The sequence below is a fragment of the Anser anser genome, assembly GCF_964211835.1.
Source record: "Anser anser genome assembly, chromosome: 28".
In the NCBI taxonomy this organism is placed as follows: domain Eukaryota; kingdom Metazoa; phylum Chordata; class Aves; order Anseriformes; family Anatidae; genus Anser; species Anser anser.
Window position 1 is genome coordinate 2,741,738 of NC_139749.1, and position 24,759 is coordinate 2,766,496.

The 24,759-nt window shown below is 62.7% G+C and overlaps 2 protein-coding genes across 4 annotated transcripts; one reads left to right on the forward strand and one right to left on the reverse strand.

The window, feature by feature from the left end:
- Positions 1 to 146: 146 nt before the first annotated feature.
- HAPLN2 (hyaluronan and proteoglycan link protein 2) lies at positions 147 to 4,049 on the reverse strand. 2 transcript variants are annotated; one of them, XM_083813160.1, is made up of 7 exons: positions 3,771 to 4,049; positions 2,556 to 2,679; positions 2,234 to 2,454; positions 1,705 to 2,055; positions 1,420 to 1,536; positions 1,065 to 1,250; positions 147 to 966 (listed from the first exon to the last, which is right to left on the reverse strand). In XM_083813160.1, exons 3-7 carry the CDS (start codon positions 2,436 to 2,438, stop codon positions 683 to 685), a joined length of 1,143 nt encoding a protein of 380 aa, XP_083669286.1. In that variant the 5' UTR covers positions 2,439 to 2,454; positions 2,556 to 2,679; positions 3,771 to 4,049; the 3' UTR covers positions 147 to 682. The 2 variants fall into 2 exon arrangements, with proteins under 2 accessions (XP_083669286.1, XP_083669287.1); XM_083813161.1 differs by having other exon boundaries at positions 2,234 to 2,469; positions 2,556 to 4,049.
- Positions 4,050 to 4,183: 134 nt separating this feature from the next.
- Positions 4,184 to 10,097, forward strand: LOC310887311 (ammonium transporter Rh type B-like). Of its 2 annotated transcripts, none has more exons than XM_083813131.1 (10): positions 4,184 to 4,503; positions 5,655 to 5,841; positions 6,475 to 6,625; positions 6,735 to 6,882; positions 7,169 to 7,335; positions 7,522 to 7,659; positions 7,811 to 7,944; positions 8,055 to 8,176; positions 8,345 to 8,418; positions 9,580 to 10,097. In XM_083813131.1, exons 1-10 carry the CDS (start codon positions 4,320 to 4,322, stop codon positions 9,643 to 9,645), a joined length of 1,371 nt encoding a protein of 456 aa, XP_083669257.1. In that variant the 5' UTR covers positions 4,184 to 4,319; the 3' UTR covers positions 9,646 to 10,097. The 2 variants fall into 2 exon arrangements, with proteins under 2 accessions (XP_083669257.1, XP_083669258.1); XM_083813132.1 differs by having other exon boundaries at positions 8,345 to 8,406; positions 9,580 to 9,776.
- Positions 10,098 to 24,759: the final 14,662 nt, after the last annotated feature.

Consider the following 24,759-nt stretch of genomic DNA (forward strand, 5'->3'; position numbering starts at 1 on the left):
CACCGATAACACCAGGACACCCCGAGGGGGGGGTCCCTATAAGCTGTCCTCTGCTCGAAACAAGAAGTCCTTGGCAGATCCCCATCGCTGAGAGCCCAGGAGGTCCCGGGGGCAGAGGGCACATGAGGGCACAGCTTCGTCATGCAGCTTTACCGTCGCTTTATTAATTAAGAAAGCGAAACTCCATTAGTCACGCTCGTTAATGCCCAGCTCTCCAGCGCGCCTGCACCGGCCAGTCCTCGTGGCTGCGGGGAGCGAGAATGGGGCGAGGGAAACACTGGGGGTGGGGGGATCGGGGGGTATTGGAGCCCCCTTTCCTGGGCTGGTAATGGGACCGGCTTCTCCAGCAAGCCCCCAGTGCCCAGCGAGCCCTGGAGCAGCTGGGATGGGGGGAGCAGCTCCACCAGGGGATGCAAGAGCCACCCGAATTCAGCCCCATCACTCCGTCAGGGGATGCACGGCTCCACCAGAGGATGCACAAACCACCTGAATTCAGCCCCACCACTCCCCCAGAGGATGCACAAACCATCAGAGGATGCACGAGCCACCCCAATTCAGCCCCACCGCTCCCCCAGAGGATGCACAAGCCACCCAACACCACCCCGAGACCCCCAGCCCCACCTCAAGCTCCCCACCTGGGTGCCGAGGGCCGGCGCCGTCCCCTGGGCTCGGCCCACCTCTCCTACGCCCCCGCGAAGCAGTAGGTGCCGTAGGTCCGCTGCTCCTTGCTGGGGAAGCCGAAGCTCCGCACGCCGGGCTCGGGCAGCCCCCCACAGCGCTGCCGGGGGGCGGTGATGGGGTACCGCACGCTGCCGTCCGCCAGCCACCCCCCGTCGCAGCGATCCAGCCCGGAAAACTTCCAGGCGGCGTAGAGCTGCCCCACTTTGGCCATGGCGGCCCCGTGGTTGCGGCATGCCTGCCCGGCCTCCTTGAAGCTCAGGTGGCCCCGGATGAAGTAGACCTCACCTAGGGACACATGGGGACATGGAGGGTGAGCGGGCACCGGACCCAGGAGGGGCCCCCGGTGGGCTCCGTGCCTGGGGACGGGGGGGCGCCGGCGGCACCTTGCAGCGCCGAGGTGAAGCAGAAGGCGTCGAAGCGGTCCCGCTGCTTGTCCCTGGCCCCGTAGGTGCGGACACCGGGCAGGAGGAGGCGGCCGCCGCACGGCTCGCGGGAGTTGATGATGGGGTAGTGCACGGTGCCGTCAAGGACCCAGCCCGCGTTGCACCAGTCCAAGCCCTCCGTCCAGGCTGCGGGGCGAGCGGAGGGAGGACAAAATGAGGGACGGGGCTGTGCTGCCCCCGGGGACTTCAGTGTCACCGCTGCCATGCAGCTCTTCCCTCCTCCGCGGCCCAGCAGGGCGTGTTTCGGGGGCAGGAAAGGGTTTTTTTGGGTCCCCCCGCAGCAGCAGGGCGGTACCTTTGTAGAGCTGCTGGTAGGTGGCCAGCCGGGCGTCCTGCTGCTCGCACGCACGCTTGGCCTCGTGGTAGTTGAACTTGTAGCGCCCGTTGCTGGGCTGGTAGGGGAAGACGACGCCTGGGGGGGACAGGGACAGGGATGGAGGGGACCGAGATGCTCTCCCTGAGTGGGTTTTGGCTCATTCCCCTCGAGAACCTGGTGCTGAGGAGCAAGGGGCATTGCAAAGGGGGGGCACGGCGGGGACCCGCGGCCTCCTCTCCCCGCCGGGAGGCAGCCGAGGCTCACCCTCGAGGTGCAGCGTGAGCGAGACGCTCTCGTCCTCCAGCCCGTTGACCAGCTGGCAGCGGTAGCGCCCCTCGTCCTCCAAGGCCACGTCCGTGATGGTGAGCGAGGCGTCGTAGCGGTGGCTGTGCCGCAGGCGCACCCGGGGGCTGAGGGGCCCGTAGTTCTTGTGGTACAGCCCGTTGGTGATGATGATGACGCTCTCCCCGTAGTTGGCCGGCTCCACCTTGCTCCACTTCACCCGGTAGTTGCGGGGCAGGGCGCGCAGGACGCAGGGCAGCGTGGCGGTGGCACCGCGCTGCGTGTGCACCGCGCCGTGCAGGGGCTCCAGCAGGTACTGCAGGCGCGGGGCGGCTGCGGGGAGCCGGGCACCGGCTCAGAGCACCTCAGCGGCCCCAGACATCTCCCCACCGCCCTCATCAGCACCCCCAGCTGGCTTCCAGCACCCATCCTGGCTCAGCGCAGCTCAGCCCCCAGCACCGTTCCCAAGCAGCAGTTCCCTGTGCCCCCCGTCCCCGTCCCCGCTCCGTACCCGGGCTCCCCGTGGGCCGCTGGAAGATGCTGGAGGCTGGGGACGCTGCCAGGAGCCAGAGGGAGCTGAGCAGGAGAAGCCGGAGCATCTTTGGAGCTGGGGGCAGGAGGGTGCCCGGGGGGAGTGATGGGCTCAGGGACGTGCAGCGGGACGGCCCCCGGCCTTGCTGGAGACCAGAGGACGCGGTGGGGACATCCGCAGCCATCACCTCAATGCTTGCCCTGTGAAGGGGACATCTCCACGTGGGATGCGCACAGCACTGAGCCGGGCAGGATCGGACCCCCCCAATGCCACCCCGCCCTCGGTCCCTGCCACCTCTTACCGTCCCCAGGGGAGCCGCCGTGGCCATCCACCCCTCCAGCACCCAGCGCTCGCGTCCCGGCTCCGTCACAGCCGCCCCGACATGGCACCGAGGGCTCTGGGAAGCTCAAACCTGCGCCGTGGTGCTGCCGGGAAGAGGGGACGCGGGGCTGCAAGGGTGGCCTCGGGTGCTCCCAGCTGGCCCCTGCCCTCCCCGTGGGCCAACGCTGCTGTCACCGTCACCGTCACCGTCACCGTCCGTGGGCTGGCAGCGTCCCGGCAGCCCCGCGGCCCCGCGGCCCCTTCGTGCCTGCTCCCATGGCTGCGCCCTCGCTCCCTGCCCCGTCCCCGTCTCTTCCAGCTTTCTTCTCTCTTTTTTCTATTTTTTTTTTTTTCCCCAAACACCTCCCCGAGGAACGCACGGGGAGGAGGAAGCACAATTTCCCATTGTGAGCATCTTTCTCTTTATTGTTCTGCTGGGCAAAAACACAGCGCTCCCGGCTAACAAGCGTGCTTTTATTCGCAGGCCACAGAGCCGGGGAATTCAGGGGAAAATGTCAGCACCACGCAGGGCTCCGCAGCCCCTGGTGCGGGCAGAGACCCCCTGGGCACCAGTTCCCCCCATGGGGACACTGCTCCCTGCCACACAGATTAAATTCCTGCCCCCCACATCGAGTTCCCAGCTCACCGATGCCATCCTGCAGGGCTCCTGTGTGTGTGGGGGGTCCCTCCTGCCACCCCCCCGGCCTCACCCAAAGCCACCCGAGAGGCTCCCCTGCTGTCACCTTGGGGCCGGGAACAAAGCAGGGGCGCACAATGGGGCTGTGTGCTGGGCCCCCCCTTATCAGCTCCCCCCCCCCCCGGGTCCATCTCCAGGGGAGGACGAAGCTCGTGGCCAACGAAGCGCGAGACAAGCGGCCGTCTGTCCCCGGAGGACACAGCGCTCCCGGCCTCGCATGGCGCATAAAATAACCCTCCTGGGGGGGATCAGCACCGCGTGCCCCCTCCCTGGCTCGCTGTAACCCCCTCAGAGCTGCCCGCATGAGCAGCCCCCCACGTCCCCCCCCTGCAGCTCAAGCCATTCAGTGGTTGTTACGAGCCAAAGTGGGGACAGAAAAGCGCAAAGAAAGGCAAAAACAACGCGGGACAGCCCGGCACGCTCCTCTCCGGGCTGCTGTGGGCTCTGTGCCATGCGCGTGGCTGCCAAAACAGACCCTAAAACCCCCCCCAGCAGCACCTGGCTGAGGTCTGGGGCCGGCTGCTTCTTCCCAGAGCCACGGCACCACGAAGGGGCTGTGCCAGTGCTCGCATTTTCCCAGCAGCTGCGCCCAGCGGCCCCGCCACGACCACAGCCCCAGCCCTGAGTCGTTCCCCGCGCGGGGACCCCGGCCCGGCTCTGGGTCCCCGAAGTCCCAGCTCGGCACGGCACGGAGTCACCGCAGCCGCTTCCCAAACGCGGGCTGCAACGCGCTTGTTTGGCTCCTTTCTCTTCCTCTTCCTTTTTGGGGTTTGCACTCCGGGCGCGCAACAAACACGTCCCGGCAGCGGCAGCCAACGGAAAGCCGAGCGAAGGAGAGCAAAGCAAACAAAACCCTCGCCTTCCAGCTGGCCCGGCTGGGAGGGGATCCCCCCTCCTTTGCCGACAGCAGCCTCCGGCCCCTCTCCTCGCCCTTGTTTGCCTCCTTCCTTCCGGGGCGCGGGCAGGAGCCGGTGGCCCCGCAGGCAGGGTTTGCAGGCAGCTGCCCACACGCCGCCGGCCCGATCCGGGGTTCGCCGCCCCCCTGGCATGGCCGAGGGCACTGCTGCTGCCTCGAGGCTCCGGCTGGCCGGGCTGTGCTTCTTCCTCCAGCTCCTCACCATCGTCCTCTTCGCCGCCTTTGTCCGGTACGGCCCCGAGAGCGGCCCCGGCCTCTGCTCCCCGCAGTCCAACTGCAGCCGGAGAGACCCCGAGCCCGGGTCGGGGTACCCCCGTGAGTACGCCATCCCCGAGGGGCGCAGGGGCCGGCTCCGCCCGTCCCCCTGGGTGCTGCTGGATGTCGCCGTGCTCGGCGCAGGCTCAGCTCCGAACCGGACCCTAAATGGGAGCAGGGGGCACGTGGGGCTCACCAGGGTGCCCCCCGGGGAGGGCCGGTGGTTGGGAGGAGCATGTGCTGCCCGGCACAAGTCCCCAGGTGAGCTGAGGATGGGCAAGCCCTCAGCACGGATGGCTGGTGTGGGACACACACACGTTGGCAGCCCCGATCCTGCCCCCATCCCCTGATGGAAAGCCCAGGAGCTGCTCCCAGCGCTTGGGGGGCTTCAAAACCAACCACAGGGTTCGTAGCACCGAGGGAACTGTGCCAAGCCCCTGCCACAGGGTGTTTGTCTTTCCAGGGGCTGATCCTGACCGTACCCCTCAGCCATCACAGGGGGCTCAGCACCCTGCACAGACCCTTTGGGGCAGCGCCGGGGCCAGGCAGGTGATTCAAACTCACCCGGGACCAGCCCTTTGCCCCGGCGCGGGCGGCAGCCGGCAGGTTCGCCCGGTTTCGCCGCGTAACCGCACCCGGTGCTGAGTCACCTGTCCCTGTGGGGCAGGCACGGCACCGGGCCCCGAAGGACACATCCCCCAAGGGAGACATGGGTCCCCACTCCTGGGTTTTGCTGCCAGCTGTGGGGTGACGCCCCTGGGTGTTTGCGCTTCGGGTCCCCTCGTCCCCCTGATGTCTCCAGGGGCAGCAGGGGGGTCCCCAGCCGTGGCTGGCACCTCTGGCCACCTTCGTGCCCGTGTCACCCGCCCCAGGAAGCTTCCAGGCTGTGGGGCACCCCACATGGAGTTTGTGGAGGCTGCTATCTGCGTGGGGCTGACGCATGTGGGGTGAGCCGGAGCCGCAGGAGGCGCACGTCGGGCAGGGACAGGCGTACGCCCGTGGTCCCCTCCGGAAACCTCCAAGGGCGGTGACACATCCACCGTGGGTGCTGGGACACGTAGGCGGGGAAGGCTGAAGGCTCCAGCACCCAAAACCTGTTTGAACCCTAAAAGGTGGCCAAGCAGGCTGGGCGAGCATCGCTGCCGCCCATGGAGAGGACCCTGTGCCTGCCCCCCATGCCCCAAACCCCCCCTTGTGTCTCTCCCCGCCAGGTTTCCGCGATGCCCACCTCCAGGCTCTCCTCGGCTTTGGGTTCCTGCTGGCCTTCCTCGGCCGCTACGGGCCGGGCAGCATGGCCACCAGCCTCCTCATCGTGGCCTTCGCCGTGCAGTGGGCCCTCCTGGCCCAGGGGCTTTTCTACTTCTCCCTGAAGGGCAAGATTTACGTGGGTGCTCAGAGGTAAGGCAGGGAAGGGTGCCGCTGCCGGGACGGTGCCGATCCCGGCTCCATCCCTTGCACGCTGGCTCCCTCCTCTGTAAAACTCACCGCTGTGCTCTGGAGGATGGGGAGGCCAAGCAGGACCAGGCTTGCGAGCCATCAGCCAGCTTTTAGGGGGCACGGTGGCCTTGCCTGCCCCAAGCCAAGCCGTCCCCTTGGCACCAGCACTGCAAGAAGCCGGCCGCCTGCTCAGCCTGCAGGAGCAGTGGGATGCAGGGTGCAGGATTTGGGATGTAGGGGTCGGGATGCAGGGTTTGGGATATAGGGGTCAGGACACAGGATCTGGGATGTAGGGGTCAGGATGCAGGATTTGGGATGTAGGGGTCGGGACGCAGGATTTGGGATGTAGGGGTTGGGACACAGGATTTGGGATGTAGGGGTCATGATACAGGATTTGGGATGTAGGGGTCGGGACGCAGGATTTGGGATGTAGGGGTCGGGATGCAGGATTTGGGATGTAGGGGTCGGGACGCAGGATCTGGGATGTAGGGGTCGGGACGCAGGATTCAGGCTCACCTCCAGCCCTTCCTCCGGTGCCTGCACTCGCAGCCAGCAGCGCCGGATCCCGCCCCACGCCTTTCCTCTTCTTCCCAGCATGGTCAGTGCCGACTTCTGCACCGCTGCCGTCCTGATCTCGTCCGGAGCCGTTCTGGGCAGGGTAAACCCCATCCAGATGCTGCTGATGACCCTGCTGGAGGTCCCCCTCTTCGCCTGCAACGAATTCATCCTGCTCAGTCTCATGGGGGTGAGTCGCCCCTCCAAAAACAGGGTGGCCGCGGGCCTCCTGTCATCACGACCTGCCTTATCCATCGGGACCGATCCTGTACCCCGTCCGTGTTTTCTGCACCCACCAGATAAGCGACAGTGGGGGCTCCCTGACCGTCCACACCTTCGGAGCTTATTTCGGCTTGATGGTTTCGCGAGCCCTGCGCCAGCCCCGTGCGGATGAGCAGGAGGAGCAGCAGGACGCGGGGCGCCAGCCCGATGTCTTCGCTGTGCTCGGTACGGAGCTCGAGCCCGGCAGCACCGGGGTCACGGGGACGGCGGTGGGAGGACCGGCACCGGAGCTAGGACGGGGCAACCTGAGGCCACCAAACCTCCAAGGACAGAGGGCCTCCACCTCCCTGGGGATGGGGGGAAAAAGCTTTTTCTCCTGCCCAACGTGACCCTCCTACGCTGCCAAATGGGGCCTCGGTCCCTTTTTGCGTCCCCTGGCACTAGCGAGAAGAGTTATTCCTTGGAGGGAGCGACCTCGGTGCCAAAACCTGCCTGGCCCCCTTCCCCGCAGGGACCCTCTACCTGTGGATCTTCTGGCCCAGCTTTGCCTCGGCCACCACGGCGCAGGACAGCACCGAGCCCTGGGCAGTGCTGAACGTCTACTTCTCGCTGGCAGCGAGCACCCTGGCCGCCTTCGTCCTCTCGCCCATCCTCTACGAGGAGGGCACGCTGCAGGCGGTAGGTCCGCTCCTGAGCTGAACCCAAACCCCTGTCCCGTCCCACGGGGCACATAAAGGGGCAAGGGGATGCTGTTAGGCTCCCTCGGCTTTGTTAAGACCCAGCTTGAGCCCTGCAGCAGCCCAAATCCCAGCCCAAAGGTGACGTTCTCCACGGGAACAGTGCCCTGACCGTGTCCTCCCCCAGGCCCAGATCCAGGATGCCGCCCTGGTCGGCGCGGCGGTGATGGGGATGGCCGGGGAGATGCTGCTCACCCCCTTCGGGGCCCTCGTGGCGGGGTTTCTGGCCAGCCACCTCTCCCTGCTGGGCTCCAGGTTCCTCTCGGTGAGTCCCCCCCCGACACCAAGGACGTGGGGATGTGGGGGACCCCCTCCGGGTGCGCTGGGGGGGCCACATCAGCTCTAAAACGAGCAGCAGCGCAGCCTCCCTGGGCGAGCATCCCCCCCTCACCTCCTCTCCGTGCTCCCCCCCCCAGCCCATCCTGCGCTCCAGGCTGAAAATCCAGGACACGTGCGGGGTCCACAACGTCCACGGGCTGCCGGGGGTCCTGGGCACCTTGGTGGGGACGCTGCTGGCGGGGCTGGCCACCGCCGACGCTTACGGCGGCAGGTGAGAAGAGCCAGAATTTGGGGGGGGGGGGGCTGCCCCACGACCCCCCGAGCTGGGGGGCTTCTCCAGCCACGAGCAGAGACCCCCCCCCCCACCTTCCCCACCCTCAGGCTGGAGCGCGTGTTCCCGCTGGTGGCCCAGGGCAGCCGCACGGCCGGCGGCCAGGCGTGGTGGCAGCTCTGCGCCCTGCCCGTCACCCTGATCCTCGCCGCCCTCGGGGGCAGCCTCACGGGTGAGTTTCTCCTCCGGGAGCCCCTTCCCCGGGACCCCCCCCCCGCCCCACGCGTGTCCGCGGCCCTGCGGCCCCCCCGGGCAGCCGCTAGGTGGCAGGGGAAGGCCGGGGAGCGCGGCGGGACCCCCGCGCTCAGGGCGCCCCCGGCCGGCTCCGGCCGTCCCCAAGGTGCCCTCCTGGGAAGCAGGGTGCTGAGGTGGGCCCCGGAGAGCCCGGAGGCGGAGAGCAAGGTCCTGAGGGAGGTAAAGGGGGGGGTGGGGGGGTAAAAGTGGGTGTGGGGGGGGACGGGACCCTCCCTGGGGGTTTAGTGGGGGGAGCCTGGGGGTTTGTTGGGGTGGGGACCCTCCCTGGGGGTTAATTGGGGGGGACCCTGGGGGTTTGTTCGGGTGGGGACCCTCCCTGGGGGTTTACTGGGGGGAGCCTATGGGGTGGGGACCCTCCCTGCGAGTTTACTGGGGGGGATCCTGTGGGTTTGTTGGGCTGGGGACCCTCCCTAGGGGTTTATTGGGGGGGACCCTGTGGGTTTGTTGGGGTTGGGACCCTCCCTGGGGGTTAATTGGGGGGGGTCCTGGGGGTTTGTTGGGTTGGGGACCCTCACTGGGGGTTTAGTGGGGGGGACCCTGGGGGTTTGTTGGGGTGGGGACCCTCCCTGCGGGTTTAGTGGGGGGGACCCTGGGGGTGTGTTGGGGTTGGGACCCTCCCTGGGGGTTTATTGGGGGGAGGACTCTGTGGGATTATTGTGGGGGACCTTGAGGGTTTATTGGGGTGGGTACCCTCCCGGGGTGTTTACTGGGGGGGACCCTGTGGGTTTATTGGCATGAGGACCTTCCCTGGAGGTTTACTGGGGGGGACCCTGTGGGTTTTTGGGGTGGGGACCCTCTGTGTGGGTTTACTGGGGGGGACCCTGCGGGTTTATTGGAGTGAGGACCCTCCCTGGGGGTTTACTGGGGGGAAGCCTATGGGTTTATTGGGGTTGGAACCCTCCCTGGGGGTTTATTGAGGGGATTCTGGGGGTTTATTGGTGTGGGGACCCTATGGGTTTATTGGGGTAGGGACCCTCCCTGAGGGTTTATTGGGGTGGGGACCCTGGGGGCTTATTGGCATGGGGACCTTCCTGTGGGGACCCTGTAGATTTATTGGTATGGGGTTCCTCCTTGTGGGTTTATTGGGGTGGGGACCCTCCATGGGGGTTTATTGGGGTGGGGACCCTCCCTGTTGGTTTATTTGGGAGCACCCTGGGAGCTCATTGGCGTGGGGACCCTCCGTGTGGGTTTATTGGGGTGGGGACCCTGTGGGTTTATTGGGGTGGGGACCCTCCCTCTTCCCAGGGGGGGAGGCAGCTCCGTTAAACCCCCCCCCCCCCCAAAATCCACATCCCTCTCCACATCTCCACATCGCTGCAGGTGCCCGAGGACGGAGACGACCCTGGGGCGAGCGACGAGGAGCTGGGTGGCAGCACCCTCGCCTGACGGCCCCGACGCCACGGTGAGGTCCTGCAGCACCGGGCTCGACGCCTCCAGCAGCACCGCCAGCGCCGGGCGGTGCGGGCAGCCCCAAATCCCTGGCCCAGGCAGCCGGGCTCGTCCCCCCCGTGGGACCAGCACCCGGTCCCTAAGGCTGGGGAGCAGCGGGGTGCGTGGCGAGGAGATGCTGCAGCGTTTCAGGGGGGGAAGGCATGGCCCAGCTCGCTCCGGGGACGCGACACGGACCCAGACCTTGCTCAGCTTGGCGTGAGAGGTGTCGCTCCCGTGCCTCAGTTTCCCTGCCCGCTGCTCTCTGAGACGTGGGGGAGAGAGGAGAGCTACGGGCGGGCTCTTCTCCTTAGGGGAAGGGGTGTACCTAGGTAAAAGGCAAGCAGCAGCAGAGACTTTTTCGATGGACGCTTTTGAACACCACAATTAAAATACCTTTCCTTTCGTAACTTCAGGGCTTCCCCGTGAATTCACGCATCGGCTTTGCTGGCGGATTTGCCTCCAGGTTTCTTTCCAGGGGGGAAAGCAAGGCCCCCAGGTGCCCCCCCCCGCACCCTATACGGCGATGCTGTGGGGCCCCAGTCGGGCCCTGTGGGTTTTGTGCCTTGCTCTGATCCTCGCCCGCAAGGGGGGGGGATCCTCCAGAGCTTCGCCACCAGAGGGTGCGATGGCCCCGGTGAGCCCAGGGTGACACCAGGGTCCCCAGCACGGAGGTGGCTCCTGCCTCCCCCTTCCCACCCCGCACCTCACACGGGGGCTGTGGCCGAGCAGAAGCCCCCCAAACCAGGAAAGCGTCGCCCCTTTGAGCGAGGGATGCTCCCGCGGCCAAATCCTCATCCGATCCGGGGGCTCGTGGCGGGGGCCGTGGTGGCCGTGCCGGGGTCCCCCACAGGAGGGTGCCTGGGGGGGCCTCATCCTGCCGGCAGCTGCCAGAGGCTTTCACACCTCTGGTGCCAGACTCTGGCGCTCGCCAGGTGGGGCCCCCCGGTGCTGTCCCCTGGGGGGGGGGGGGGGCAGCTCCATCCCACCCAGGGCTGGCACCCAGGTGGGGGGCAGCGGGAGGTGGGGTGACACCGGTGGGAGACGGGGCTCTGCGCCCTGCTGCCCACCCGACACGGCCACGTGCGGCACCGCCGCCTGTTAACTCCTGCTGCTCTTGGAGCACCTGAAACGACTGCATCAAAGGTGGAAGGAAAGGAATCGCTTCACAGCAGAAGTTCCCGGCTTTGGGCTCTGACGCGCGTCAAACCCCGCTTGAACCTGCCCGGGGGTTCGGTCGTTCCTTACAGGAAACCCGGTGAAACCGAGACAGTTTCAGGGCTTCGGTGCCACTGAAACCCCACAAAAAAAGCGCGTGGCAATGGGACACGTGGCTCCGTCCCCGCTGCCACCACGGCCACTGGGGGGCTTCTGCTGCCCTCGCCCCACGCAGAGACCCCAGCCCCACTCTGTTCACTGGGGGGACGCATCCCACGGCCAGGACCCCCCCGGCACGCACGGGGACGCGGGATGGAGAAGCAGCAGCGGGGCAAGGCTCCGGCCAGCAGCCCCCAGCCCCTTCCCACCCCACCTTCCCCTCCCCTCCTCTCTTTCCCAGGCAGCCCCTTGCCCCTTTTTCATCCCCTCCCGGCACGTTTCAAAAGCAACCCACTGCGAGGGGAAGAAAAGCCCCTCCAGTGAGATCATTGCGAGACCCCTGACGCAGGGGTCGGGCACGAAGCCCACCTCCCTCCTCCTCCTCCTCCTCCTCCCCTCGCCCACCCTGGCCCCTCCGAGGGCTGTTATGTTTGGTAATCGGATTAGGGAGCCCCGCACCCTCCCCACGGCCGGCTCGCGCGCCGCCGCGCTCCCCGCAGGATTGTTTAAGCCGGGCGAGCGCGCCGAGAGCTCGCCCGCGCGGCGGCGAGGGTCGGGTGGGACGGCGAGAGCCTGAAAGGTTTCGTCAGCGAACAAATTGCTTCTCTGTAGGGGCCGTTTTCTTCCCAAGTTGAACATAATGATGGCAGTTTGGCGAACAGATGGCGCGGCTGAGCGGATAATCCCGGAGCCCCGCTTCTGCGGGGAGAGGCAGCGCCGGCTCTTCCCGCGGCACCGGGGGCCCGGGACGGGTGATGATGTTGGGGTGATGGTCACATCCCCGTGGGGCGCAGCCTCAGCTCCTCACCCTGATGCCTCTCCAGCCCCAAGACCCCTCGTGCCTCAGTTTCCCCGCCTGGCAGGGCACGCTGTGCTCCGTGACCCCTCACAACCCGCAGCCCAGCCCAGGGGGATGCAGCACGGCCCAGGCGCAAAGGACGGGGCAGAAAAGCTGATTTTGCTTTTTGCTATAGCCACGGGCTCTTCTAACTCACGTCGCCCCCCCCTGCTCCCAGCCCTGTCCCCCGGGAGCCCCGACTGCGCCAGCTCTCTCGCCCTCTCCCGCGGCAGCCCAGCTGCCGAGAGCCCTGCCTGAATCACCTCTTCTTTTTTTTTTTTTTTATTTAGCTCAATCAGCTGCTCCGAGGGTGTTTCACACGGCGAGGCAATAACAACATCTCTCTGCTACAGCTGGGGAAACTAAGGCACACAAAGGGGTGCCCACGAGTGCATTGGAATTAGGGGCAGGACAAAGCCTGGGCTCCCGACGTGTCCTTACACATCGGCGGCCCCCGCCGCCTCCCCCCCCCCGGCCCAGCTGATGCCGTGTGCGGGTTGATAGAAAGCCAGCTAATCATCTTTCCCACCTTCCTTGGAGTGTGAATCGTTATCCGAGCGACACCTGTAAAGCTCCGTGTCAGACGGGGCTGGGGCACGCGCCTGATAATGGGCGCCATATGGGAGAGGGGAGGCTCCGGAGAGGAGCAGGGGCCCGAGCATCCCCGCTCCGAACAAAGAGCAGCGCCTGGGGGCTCCCCGCGGCCACGCGGCATCACCGGTGCTGGCATCGGGGCCTCGGCAACACCAGCGGCGCCGTGCCCGAGGAGGAGCCCCGGCAGCACCCCCGGTGCTTGACACCAGCACCCCAAAGCGCCCCATGGCACCCCGGCACCACCCAAGGGTGCAAATCCCCCTGGACCCCTGCGTTATCTGGCGACAGGAGGACACGGCGTGAACGGATCCTGACCCAGAGCCCCCCAGTTTCCCTCCCTGACCCCAAGCCTGGGGGGGGCAAAGCCCGGCCCCGCTGCCAAGCCACCCCCAGCAGGAGCACCCCTTTGACCCCTTGCAATTACGGAGCTCCGTTTGCTCGTTGCCAGCAGCGTAACGAGCCCCCGGGTGCCAGCACCGGGGGCACAGCAATTAAAATCGCTGGTGCCACCGGGCGAACAATCGGCTCCTTCTTCCGCCAGGTCCCGAGAACGATAAAATAAAATCAAGGGGGAATAAAGGCCCCGGCAAAAAGCGGGAGTCAAGTCTATTTACAAGGCGAATATGAAGCGAAGGGCCGGGAACAAAGGTGTTATGTAAGGGACAGTCACTAAGGGGCTCTTTACCCACGCTAATTGCCACTTGCTCTGCGATACCCGTTTGTCGAAGCGGCTGCAGGTTCAAGCACCGCTTGTTCGCCGCGCTGCCTGGCACAGTCATGGCCCAAACCCGCAGGGAGCCCCGCGGCGCCCCAAAAAGCCAGAGGGCAGGTACGGAGAGATGCTGCTGGGGGTGAAACAGGACCTGGCTCTGCTGCAGGAAGAAAAAAACCCTGGGTCCCTGTGTCAACGGGTGGAGAGGAGTGGGAAATCGTCATGGGATGCTCGTGGGGAAGGGACGCAGGAATGGCTGTGAAAGGAGAACCGGAGAGGGTGAATGATGCCGGTGCTGGGGACGGATGATGCCGGTGCTGGGGACGGATGATGCCGGTGCTGAGGACTGATGATGCCGGTGCTTAAGATGAATTTGCCAATTGCTCTGTCTGGAAATTGCCAAATGGCTTTGGTCAAATGCGAGAGAGCAAAGGGCAGAGCCCGGCACAAAACTGGGGTCCTTGCCGTGCCCCTCAGCTCGCCCCTCTCTGCTCCCTGGGCACGGGGATGGCCGAGGCGCCGCCGGCTCTGCTCCGGCCGAGCCGCTGGGAGAGGGAGGAAGAGGAGGAGGCTGCATCTCTGGGAGCCCAGAGGTCAATTTTATTGACAAACGGCCTCTTGAATGGCGCGCGGGGAACAATGCCGGCCCTCAGCCTGGGTCAATTGGGGCTGTGTAAAGCGAGGGGCCGGCAGCAGCGGCCCCGGGGAAGCCCTCCAGGCGAGTGGCCTTTGCCACCGTGTTTGCGTAACCCCTGACCCCTCCTTTGGGGGTTTAATTGAAATCCCAGCTTGGTGACAAATTGGCATGACCAGTGGGCCGGAGGGTGGAAGCGATGCCGGGGAGCCCTCTCCCTGCTCCGGCGGAGCCCGGCGCGCCGCAGTGGGCTGCCCCTTCCCCTGCTGGCACGGCCACGTGCGGAGCAGCTTCCCCTGCACCCAAGCCGAGCGCTTTACTCCAGCGGGCTCCTTTCCCCCCGTGTCACTGCCCGTGATGTGCTCGGGCAACCTCCCTGCACCACAAGGAGCTCCTGAGGGCACTCGGCGCGGGCAGGAGCAGGCAGGCAGTGCCCGTAAAAGCAGGGATCCTTTGGGATGAGACCCCGAGGATCCTCCTTGGGCTGAGGTGCTCTGCTGCTTCCCCTGCTCTCCTCGCCCTGCAAGAAGGGAATGGCCACGGCCCTTCACCGGTCTTGTGTGTGCAAGCGAAAGCTGCTTTTCAGAGCTAATACTAGACACGAGCTTCCGAAAAACAAACCTAACCGAAGCCCCAAAGCAGTCCCTGCAGGCTGGGGATCGGGAAATGGCACCGAACTGAACGGGGCTGAAGTCGCCCCATTTCAGAAGCTCCTGGGAGAGAGGTGAGAAACGACAGATGCGCCCTTGCGGTCGCAGAAATCTCACTTTCTGCAGGAATCAGACTGAAAACAGAGCAAAAAAGCCCCCAGACCAGCCTCCTCGAGATCGCCATCCCTTTTACAGCATCACATCCCTTTTAACAGCATCGCAGCCGCGCCGGTGACGCAGGGCTGTGCTAACGAAGGTGCTGCCCACCTGAGCTTTGGTATTTTACATCAGGTAGGTCGCTTATGATGGATCCCAGCTGCTCTCTGTAGGGGATGGAGGAGCGCTGGGTCCCCACTCGCGTGTGCAACCAGACCCCAAAGCGAGTGGGGCTGGAACCGGTTCCAGATCAAATCCGTGCGGTGCCCGCGTGCTGCCGAGGCTCCTGCCGGCAGCTTCGCTGGCTCTGGCGACACGTCCCACGCCTGTCCTCGGAGCATCAACCCCGTTTTTACCATGCCAGGACTTTCATCTGATCTCCGTCCAACTCGCACCAAATCACCTCAAAAACAGAGCGGCCCCGCTTTGAGGCTAAACCCCCAAATATCCCCACCGACGCCTGCTTTAGCTCCCGTACCCCATTTCAAAATCATTCCCAGGGATTTTTACATATCTCAAAATACTCCTAACTGCAGGTTCCATGTCTGTCATGTGTGAATGAATACATTTCACTGCGATTATTGTTGGCGTTATTGCTGTGAGACACGCACCCATCCCACCCATAAATCAGACGCCCTGATGGCCGGGACGGAGCCTGGGCTCGTTTTCAGGGGACGCAGCTATCGGGGACAACGAGGGCGGTCAGAGCAACCCCCTGCCCCCCAGTTTGATCTCAGACCAACTTGCAGGAGGCCTGGATTGCTGCTTTGCAGAGGGAGAGGAGCACGACAGGACGCAACCTGCTCCCAGTGTCCCCCAAAAACCAGGGACACCGCTGGGAACCAGATTTTGGGCCGGATCCTTGCCTCCTCCACCTCCCCATGCAGCTTTGGAGCTTGCTGCATTTCAAGGGAGAGAAAAGGGCCGCGGTTTTGTGTCGCTTAACCTCCGTCCCCACACGTCCCTGTGCGTAAACCTGGGATGGTTTCACCCCCCCCGCCATCCCCCGGCCACCCTCCTGCACACCCCGCCGTTCCCCGAGCAGCCTCCGGTTTCCCCCAGCCGAGGTTTGGAGGCTCCTTGCACGAACCCTTCGAGGCGTTTCACGCGGGGCTCGACAAGGCTCCCGCTCCCTCTGGGGGGGTTCTCACGACCAGGGGCTTTCATCCAGCGCACGCCCCGCTCCCCGCTGGCTCCCCGGCACCCCAAAGACCCCAAAACCTTCAGCCACCACCGAGAGGCCAAAGGAGCACCCAGGGGGGCCCCGGCCCAGCCCCATCTCCCGGTTCCCATCCTCATATTTATTCCCTTCCAGTCTCCCCGTGCCTTTCTCCTTTGGCGAGCGCTGGCCTCCTCTTCCCCGCTCCCCCAGGCCCCCCTCCGGCCCCGGCACCCCCCTTTCCCTGGGCTCTCTATAAACAAAAGCGCCTCAGTGTCTGCAGGAAGAAAAGTTGCATTATGCAAATGGGAAAAAGCGACCGGGAGATTTCTCACTCCGAGAACCCCCATTCCGGGCCTGCACCTCGGTTTCCATGGCATGGCCAAAGCCTGCTGGAGCCTGGTTTGCATACGGATGAGAGAGGAGATGAAATCAGCACGAAAGCCCATCGCTGACAGAACGCCATTGTTTAGCCTGTCTGATTTGGAGGCTAATGAAACGCCATTTAAAAAAAAAAAAAAAAAAAAAAAGGGAGAAAGAAAGAAAGAGGGGAAAAAAAAAAAAAAAAGCTGCTTTCATCCTGGCTTCGGTCAGCAGCGGGAGGGGGGGGTTAAATATGACGACGGAAGGTTGTCTGCCCGACCGGGCTTGGGGTGAAGGTATTCGGGGAAGGAAATTCCCAGGATGCACTTCCCTGCGAGCCGGGGGATGCTGACGGGAGATGGTGCTGCGATGGTGCTGGGGGCAGCGCTGGGAACGCGCCGCTGGGACCAGCCCTGAGCGTCCCCAGGGTGCAGCAGCACCCGGCGTGAAAATCCCCAAACCCACCGCTGCTCAGCCACAAACCCTCCTGTCCTGCAGCATGGGTCTGGGCAGGGCATGGAGACACTCAGAAACACCCCACGCCCGGGCTGGGCTCTTCTGGTCGGGGGATTTTTGGGTACAGTGCCTAAAAAGCTGCAAATCCAAAGGCTGCATCAGGAGAGGGTCAGCGAGCGAGCGTGGTGCAGCCGTGCCCATCCATGCTCCACGCGCTGGAGGCGTTTTGTGCACCTCGAAGGGCAGCACAACAAAGATGTAGGGACAGAAACACCCATGGGTGCTGCAAAACCACCCCTGGGGCTGCTCCCCATGCTCAGCCATGGGGGTCTGGGTGCCTCTGGGAGCATCCCGAGGTGGGACTGTGCCCGCTGCCCGGTACCCCTTTGTCCCTTGCACCCCGTCCCGCTGCCTGCAGCACGTTGTCCCCGTTGGGACAGAGAACAGCGCGATCGGCCCTGAAAGGGCTGATTTGCTTCCCCCGGCCCATTGAAATGCCGGAGAGCAAAGCCTGTTCCCTCACGGCACTCGGAAACCTGGCACCCTTTCCGCTTCGCCGCCCCGTGCCCCTCAGCCCAGGGCTCCTGCTGGGACTTTGCTGTCAACAGAGTTTTGTTCCCTTTCTGGGGCGGCACGGGGGGGACACAAGGACCTTGGAAGTGGCAGCTCCTTTGACACTGCTATTCTGCCGCGACCCCCCTGGCTGAATAAACAGCTCACAAAAAAATGGAGTTTACTGTATTTCCTCCTCAGGGGGAAAACACTGCATCTTGTTTCTAATTAATTTACCCAATTAACATTATCTTCATTGGGGCTGTATGCAAAGACCTCTCTGTGCTGGCCGGGACGGAAGAAAAAAACAGGAATCAAACATATTCAGGCATCTCTCACCCAGACTGTAAAAGGGACATCGCGGAAGCACGCACGCTGCTCCGACCATCTCAGCCGAGGCAGCGATCACGGAAGCATCGCCTCCGCCTCCTCCTCCTCTGCTTCGCAACGGGTACAGGATGAGGCCACCTGCAGACCGGCCCCTTGGTGCTGGAAGCACCCAGAAATGAGCTGCTGGGGGTGCACCTAAGGGTGCTGGGCTGGGTGAGGTGCGCGGCGTGGGGGGACCAGGGGATAGATGCAGGGGGGCACCCAGAGAGATGTCCACACGGCCCCTAAATTCAAGGGTTGGCTTTCTGCCGCCGTCACCCATCGAGCTCTTGAGCCCGTGCTGCTCTGCACCTCCCCGGGAGCCAGTCCCGTGTTCAGACCCTGATTTTTCCTGGGGCTCGCCCAGGTCCTGGGCAGCCGCTGCTTGGCGAGGTCCGGGGCCCTTTGCACCTCCGCCCAGAGCCCTGCTCCGCTATTTTGTTCTTTTCCCTGCCAGATGCCAGCTCTCTTCAGCCTCTTTCTTCTCCCCACGCTTTGCTTTGCCGCATAGTTCCGGAAACCAGAAACAAAAGGAGAGGAAAGAAAATAGGCTGGATCTAGTGGGGGGGGAGAGGAGGAGGAGGAGGAGGAGGAGGAGGAGGAGGAGGAGGGGGAGTTTCCCTTCCGTTAAGCTTTTTGCAGCTCTCCCTGCCTCCCCATACGAGACACGATGTGGCACCTCACATGACAAGCGCTCGTGCCCACGTGTGCATCCACGTGATGGGGCGCCCGGCCGTGCCAGGCCGTGGGACCCCTGCTCCCACTGCTGCGTGCACCGCTGAGATGCACGTGTCGGGGAGAAGCAACCTCGGCTCGGGTGCTCGCAGGCCTCCGTGCCTTAGTTTGCGCAGTGGGATCCGTGCTTTCAGGGCAGAGGATGTGGACTCGGGGCCCTGCATCCAGAACGTCCCAAAAGCATCGTGAATCACAGCTGCGCAGCTCTGCCTCGCATCTTCCCATCGTCTCCCCCTCAAACAGGGCTGCCAGCACGGGTTTAGGTGCCCTCGTCATCAGAATCATTTGATTCATAGATATTTCTGGTTTATGAAGGGAAATCCCCCATCCCAAGCTTCATAACCATTAGCCCAAATGGCCGGCAATCAGCCTGTAATTCGTTTCCCTTGCCGAAATAAAGTGCCAGCACGGGGAAACGCCAGCTCCCCGGCAGCCTGCCCAAGCGTTCCCACCACCCCTGATTTATGACAGCACTGAACCAACACACGATGAGCAGCTCCTGCTCTCAGGAGCACCGTCAGGAGGAGGAAGGGACAGGAACCCCATGGGCGAGGAGGAGAGGGAAGGTCTCGTCGCCCTCCGCTCTGCTTCTTTCCGGGGGTCGGAACCGTGCCGCAGCCGGCACGAAGCCCACCCGAGCAAGGAGGCAGGGTCTGGCTGGCTCCAGCCACTAGTAGGAGCTGCAAAGTGCGAGTCCGAGCAGCCAGAGCAGAGAAAAACGTGCCAGGCAGCGATGGCAGGAGGGAATGCACCCAGGCAGAAACGAGGGCTCCGCGGCCCCGGCAGCATTTTGCACGCTCGCATCTCCCAGGCCGTGCTCCCCGCTGCAAGGCTGCAGCTGCCCTGGGCTGATGGAGAAAGAGCACCACGAGCGCAGGGTCCCACAGCCAAGCCCCGTGTCCCCTTCCTGGGGACGAGACATCGTGGAGCAGAGGGTGGTCAAACACGATGCAACCCTGCAAGGCGTTTCTGCAGCCCAGCTCCTGGGGGAGCCCCTCGCAGACCTCCCCCTGCCCGCTGGACCAGGCAGAGGGGAGATGCTCCCACCACCAGGAACTCGCTATTAGCAGCAGGTGCTTTGTCCACCCCGTTTCCAGCTGCTGCCAGGACTTTCCGTAATTCTCAGTGACCTCAATTTCACTTTAATTTCGCAAATCATTTTTTTGGGGTTGTTGTTTTTCATTTTACTCTCTTTTTAATTTGTTGTTGTTTCCCTCTGAGCTGGAGTTTGTCATTTAATCAACTTAGACCCAGATAGCCCAGAGGGTGTTTGGGGAAGGGGGGTGGGGGGGGGAAGAATGAAAACGCTAATGTCACATCACCTCCCTAAAATGAGTTTTAATTGTAATCCTTTAATCCCTCTCAGATGGCCCTCTCTCCACTGATGTTTTTCATAATTATTCCTTGCCATTTTCCCATCGGTCTAAGGAGTGTCTTCAAGAGGGAGGGGGTGGAGAAAGGGCCCTTTTATAAAATAATAATAATGGGCCAAATTAAGACACAAAGAGGGAAGTAACAAGGGGGCAAGGGCTGCAGAGACAGAATGGGGATTATTAATGCCTCCCCCCTCAGAAATTTCAGCGATGGTGCTCTCAGCCACCCCAATCAGTGGGCAATTGAGGCTTGTTTGCTCGAGTGGCTGCACCCTCCTACAATGACCCACATTTAGCCAAGTGGCTGCATTGACGGAGTACCAGGTGCGCGGGATTGGGAAACCGCCTCGAGGCAGCGTCTCGCCAGCCCGCGCCGCTCCGGGGCTGTTCCCACCTGCCTGAGCCATGGCTCCGGCCGAGGCAACGCTCACAAGGGCCGAGAAAATGCTCACAAGGGCCTCATCCCCACCGCTGCTGCCAGCCACCAGCCCCTGTGCCCTCCGAAATGAGCCTGACCCTTCTCTGGAGCTCGCTCAGGTGGAGCCCAGCGGCTGTTAATGAGGTTTCCTTCCCCAGCAGCAGCAGAGGAGGACCTGGCTGGGTGGGGAAGGTCAGGAAGGGTCCCCATGGAGGGCTCTGCTGGCCCAGGGGCACCAAGACCTCAGGGCTGGTGCCTCCAGCCCTCCACCAGTATCAGTGCTGGTTGCACTGGAACCTCCCAGCAGCCACCGTCAGGCACCTCAGCCCCAAGGGACGGCAAAAGAACAAAGTGTCTCATCCTTGACCAGCTTTGTTGGCTCTGAGCAGCTCCAAGTGCCACCCAGGAGCCCTGGGCCCTGGCTGCCAAGGCTTGCCAGGTGCTTTACAGCAGTGGTCCCCATGTTGTTAGCACCGTACTGATGAGAACACAACGCGGAGACTGTTGGAGGAAACACACAAGACCTATAAGAGTTCACTGGATGCTTCCAAGCAGCTTGAAAAGCCCCCCAGGAAAGCCATGTGGGGACACAGGTCCCTGAAGACACAGAGGTGTTAGTTAAGGGGAATTGAACCTGCTGAGCAGGAGCGGGGAACTGAGATGCTACAACAGCCTGGTCCACAACCATGGGCTGCAGAGCAATCCCCAAGCCCACAGCTGCTCCGGCAAAGCACCCCGGTGAAAGGGGAGACTTCACAGACCACTGAACTTCAACTTAATCTGGGAGACCTCTTGTACAGGTCTGACGGGGGTTAATCCACCCTGAACTTCTTTGTCACCCTCTCTACCCAGCCATAAAGCTCGATGGACGTCGCTAATCATTGCATTACTTCAATGAACATGACCCCAAAGGCTCCGATGCCCGCTCCTGGCTGTCCCTCTCCCTGTTTCGGCTTTCTCACCGCAGCAACCTGCACCATCCCACCCTCCGCCACGGTGCCCGATTGAATCGACAGTGCACGTTGGTGGAGTGACCCTCGGGGATGGCAGGTCGTGGCCACCACAACCCTGCAGGGCAGGCGATTCTTGCAGGAACAAAGAGCCCCTGTGTGCCGACGGCTGGGGCTTGTGTGCAATTAACTCTGGTCAAACCAAACACACCGAGTTGATAAGCGCCGAGTTTAAGAGCTGCGCTGGGGTTGATAGACTGCAAGCTCCCAGGGAAGGGAATGGCCAGAGAGGGAACGGCTGAGCAGCAGGAGCTGCAAGACGAGAGGGGAAGAGAGCCCTGGACACAAAGCAGGGCAGGGAGGGGGTGGCAAAAATAGGATTACAGCAGGGGTAGAGCTGACAAATCGTGTCAGGCACCAGAAGCACTTGGGGAGGCAAGCTGCAAGGAAAAGGATCCCTTTAATTATCTACGGTGGGGCAGCAGAGGAATATGTGGCTGGAGGAGAGCGGGGGGAAGGTGGGCACGGGGCTCTCAGCTGCAGCCAGCAGCGGGGAGGGCACAGACCCTGTCCAGCAGCGGGGAAAGGGGAGCCCCCTGCACTCCCAGAAAATATCTCTTCCTCCCAAATGACAGGGAGAAGAAAATGAAATTTGGCATGTGGGATTTCTCAAGAATTCCCGTGTAGAGGCAGCAGGGCATTTTGGTTTGAATTGCATCAGAAGACAACGTACAGAATTCCCAGTGATTTAGATAGTGCAGTCTGACTAGAGGTACAATACACAGCAAAAGTTTATCAGAATGAAACAGTCAAAATGAAGGTACTTCGTGGCATTTCGTGTTACCAGTCCTCGATAAAAGAATTAGAACAATATATTAGCAGGGTTGTTTTGTTGCTGACAAGAAAAGCAGTCCTGTAAAATGTGTCGATTCCAGCAAAACTGCATTTTCCATTGAAATATCACCAGCGAACTGGAGCATGTCCCTCCCTGCAGCCCTAAGCAGATGCTGCTCCCAGGCTCAGGCACGAGACAGCGCCAAGAGGAGTCATTGCACTGTGGACCGTGGAAATGACCACAAAAACCGCTTTTCTTCCTGTATCCCCTCCTAACCGCAGGCTCCAGCAGCGGCATCGCCCATGCCCTGCAGCACTCCTGGTCCAGGTGAGGTTTTTGAACAAAGCCCCACTAGCCGCTCCTCGTGGTTCCATGAAACCAGAGCATTGCTGCGCTCCTTGAGGATCAACACCTCCCGACGTGCAAAAAGAGATGTACCACCTCCCCTGAATAAAGGCAGGGAAAAGGGAAGGCTGGGGAACAACATACTCCCCCTCCTCCCGCATCTTCCTCTCGAACTGATGCAATTCTTTATATTTTCTAACGCCCCTTCCCCATTTATTTGGGAAGCTGGGAAGCATGTGCTGGTCTACAGCCGCATCCAAAGCGGCGCCACGTCCCCGGCAGCCCCACCGCCCGTCTCCCAGCTCGTTTGCAGCCCCCCCAAAGCCCCAAGCCCCCCTCTCCGGCCCCCCGCTCATTGTCCTTGGCGGGCAGACGCGGGGCTGGCACCGAGTCGTGGGAAGTGAACCAGCAGCTGTGGGTGCTGGCGCGGCCGCCCCACCGGGCCCCATCGCCCCCCGAACCCCCTGCCATCCCCACCCCACGGCGGGGGGCAGCTGGGGAAGAAGCAGGGCGGGGGGGGGATGGAAAAGGAGAGGGGGAAGAAGAAGAAAGGGAAAACGGCCCCCTTTAAAATAAAGAGGAGGAGAGGCAAAAAGGGGGGGGGGGTGTAAAAATCGTTAGCACTAATTATCAGGCACAGGGACAAACGATTAATTTGCAAGTCAATTAGTCTCAGATAGGTTCACGTTTCCTGTTCTCAGCCACTGAGGGGGAAAGAAAGAGGGAGACACAACTGCGGCCTTAATCCTCCTCAGAGGCGGCCATGGCGGGGCCGCCTGCCCGTGCCAAGGCGGAGGGAGGGGGGCTACAGCTGGCACCGCCGCGGCTGAGGGGCGGCCGCGGCGAGGGGCCGTTATGTGCCAGTCATTGTGCCCTCCGGAGCAGCCCTGGCACAGCGCCGGCATCTTCCCCGCCGGGGCCCCGCCGCCATTTGGGAGCCCCTGCCGCCATTTTGTGGATGCCCTGGGAGGGCGGCGGCTGCTGCGGGTTTCGGAGCCCGCTCTCATGCCGTCCTCCTGCCTCCTCCTCGTCCCTTGTGTCCTCTGCCAGGTCCCGGACGCCACGGGGGCCTGCGGGTGCCATCAGGACCTGCGGGCACCGTCAAGACATGAGTGGTTGCTAGGTGGTTGTTATGGCCGCCCCGGGCCTTGGCTGGCCTGGGGTTATGGCCGCACCATGGAGGCTGGGGCAAAAGGCTCAACTCCAGCCGGTTGGGACTGTGCTATGAGGGGCCAGCTCCAAAACTGATCCATTTTAGCAGCTGAGGAATGGAGCTGGCACCTCCAGGAAGGTTCGCAGCCTTGCCCCACACCACAGAGCATCCAAAAGCGATAGGATTTAGCCCCAAATTTCCCTGAATTTCATCAAGCTAAGGTCCCAAAAGTGCCTGTGAAACTGGGCGTTTGGGGCAGCTGAGAGAGTGGAGCCCAGGGATCTGGGTGGGAAGAGATGTGGGATGTTGCCCTGAACACAAATTCTGTTTTCTTTGAGCTCGCTGCCATCACTAATTACACACAAAATGACAAAAACAGCACTGTAAAATATATATTTTCTAGGAACACCCCGACGCACCCACCCTGACTTGATTGAACATCACCCCGTGCTCAAGAAACATGGGGAAAAACTGAAAAAAAAAAAAAAGGCAGCTCAAAGCAACATAAAAAACAACGAGGGAGGAAAGTCAAGTGAGGGAGAGAGGTGCCAGCAACCCCTGGCTCCATCCAGGGGGACAGACGGCCCCCGAGGATGCACGGACACCTGCCACATCGCCTCGAGCAGCACCCTCACTGCTTCCCATTGTCCCCAAACCCCAAATCCCCCCAAGAACAGGGAGGGAGCGATGCTGGCGGCTCTTTAGCATGCGTGTGCGCCCGTGTGTGTGTGTGTTCGTGCACGGGAGGGTGCAGTGCATGATCTGAATGTGCACCATGCTCCCCACGCTCTGCGCGGGGATATTTGTGTGCGTGTGGACACAACATGTCTGGGACCTGACAAAAGCCATCTGATTGACACAGAAAAGGGGGCTGACAAAAGGCCGAGCAGAGCTGGAGAGCGGTACACAATGCTGGTCGCTGGTACCACGCGCAAGGATGGGGGACTGAGGTAGCAGGGTGGCTTTTAAGGACACCTCTGTCTTCCGGATTTAACAATAATAAATAATAATTATTATAATGATACATAAACGATCCTTCAGCCTCGCTTTTGTGCAAAGTGGGTGCTCTTGCACCTAGCCAGGGAGATTTCAGCAAGCAGTGGCAATAGCAGGGTTGCTGTGGTCCCCTGGCCGCAGCTGGCACTGGGGCCCCTTTGTGCCACACAAAACGCATTTTCAGCCACAAACCTGCCCAAAGCCTGCAGGAGCTTTTATTTTATACCCATTGCAATGGTGAAAACCAACCCTCTGCAAAAGACCCTCAGCGTGGCCTGAAATTTGGCTAAAATGCCTGCAGAGGAGAGGGCAGAGAGCTCCACCTGCAGCAGAGGTGACCTTCGCCTTGCCCTGCCTACAAAAGCAGGCGCTTGCCCCTTCCAAAATCAATCACGGTGATCGGGGGGGCTGCACTAAAACATGCCTTTTCTTGTTGTAGGCAGCTGTTTCCACCTGGAGGGTCCTGA

Coding starts and splice junctions, on each gene's coding strand:
- HAPLN2 (XM_083813160.1), bottom strand. CDS start 2,438: ATGGCTGCGGATGTCCCCACCGCGTCCTCTGGTCTCCAGCAAGGCCGG. Junction 1,537..1,704: donor GCTCACGCTGCACCTCGAGG/GTGAGCCTCGGC, acceptor TGTCCCCCCCAG/GCGTCGTCTTCCCCTACCAG. Junction 967..1,064: donor CTTCACCTCGGCGCTGCAAG/GTGCCGCCGGCG, acceptor ATGTGTCCCTAG/GTGAGGTCTACTTCATCCGG.
- LOC310887311 (XM_083813131.1), top strand. CDS start 4,320: ATGGCCGAGGGCACTGCTGCTGCCTCGAGGCTCCGGCTGGCCGGGCTG. Junction 6,883..7,168: donor CGATGTCTTCGCTGTGCTCG/GTACGGAGCTCG, acceptor CCTTCCCCGCAG/GGACCCTCTACCTGTGGATC. Junction 8,419..9,579: donor AGAGCAAGGTCCTGAGGGAG/GTAAAGGGGGGG, acceptor ACATCGCTGCAG/GTGCCCGAGGACGGAGACGA.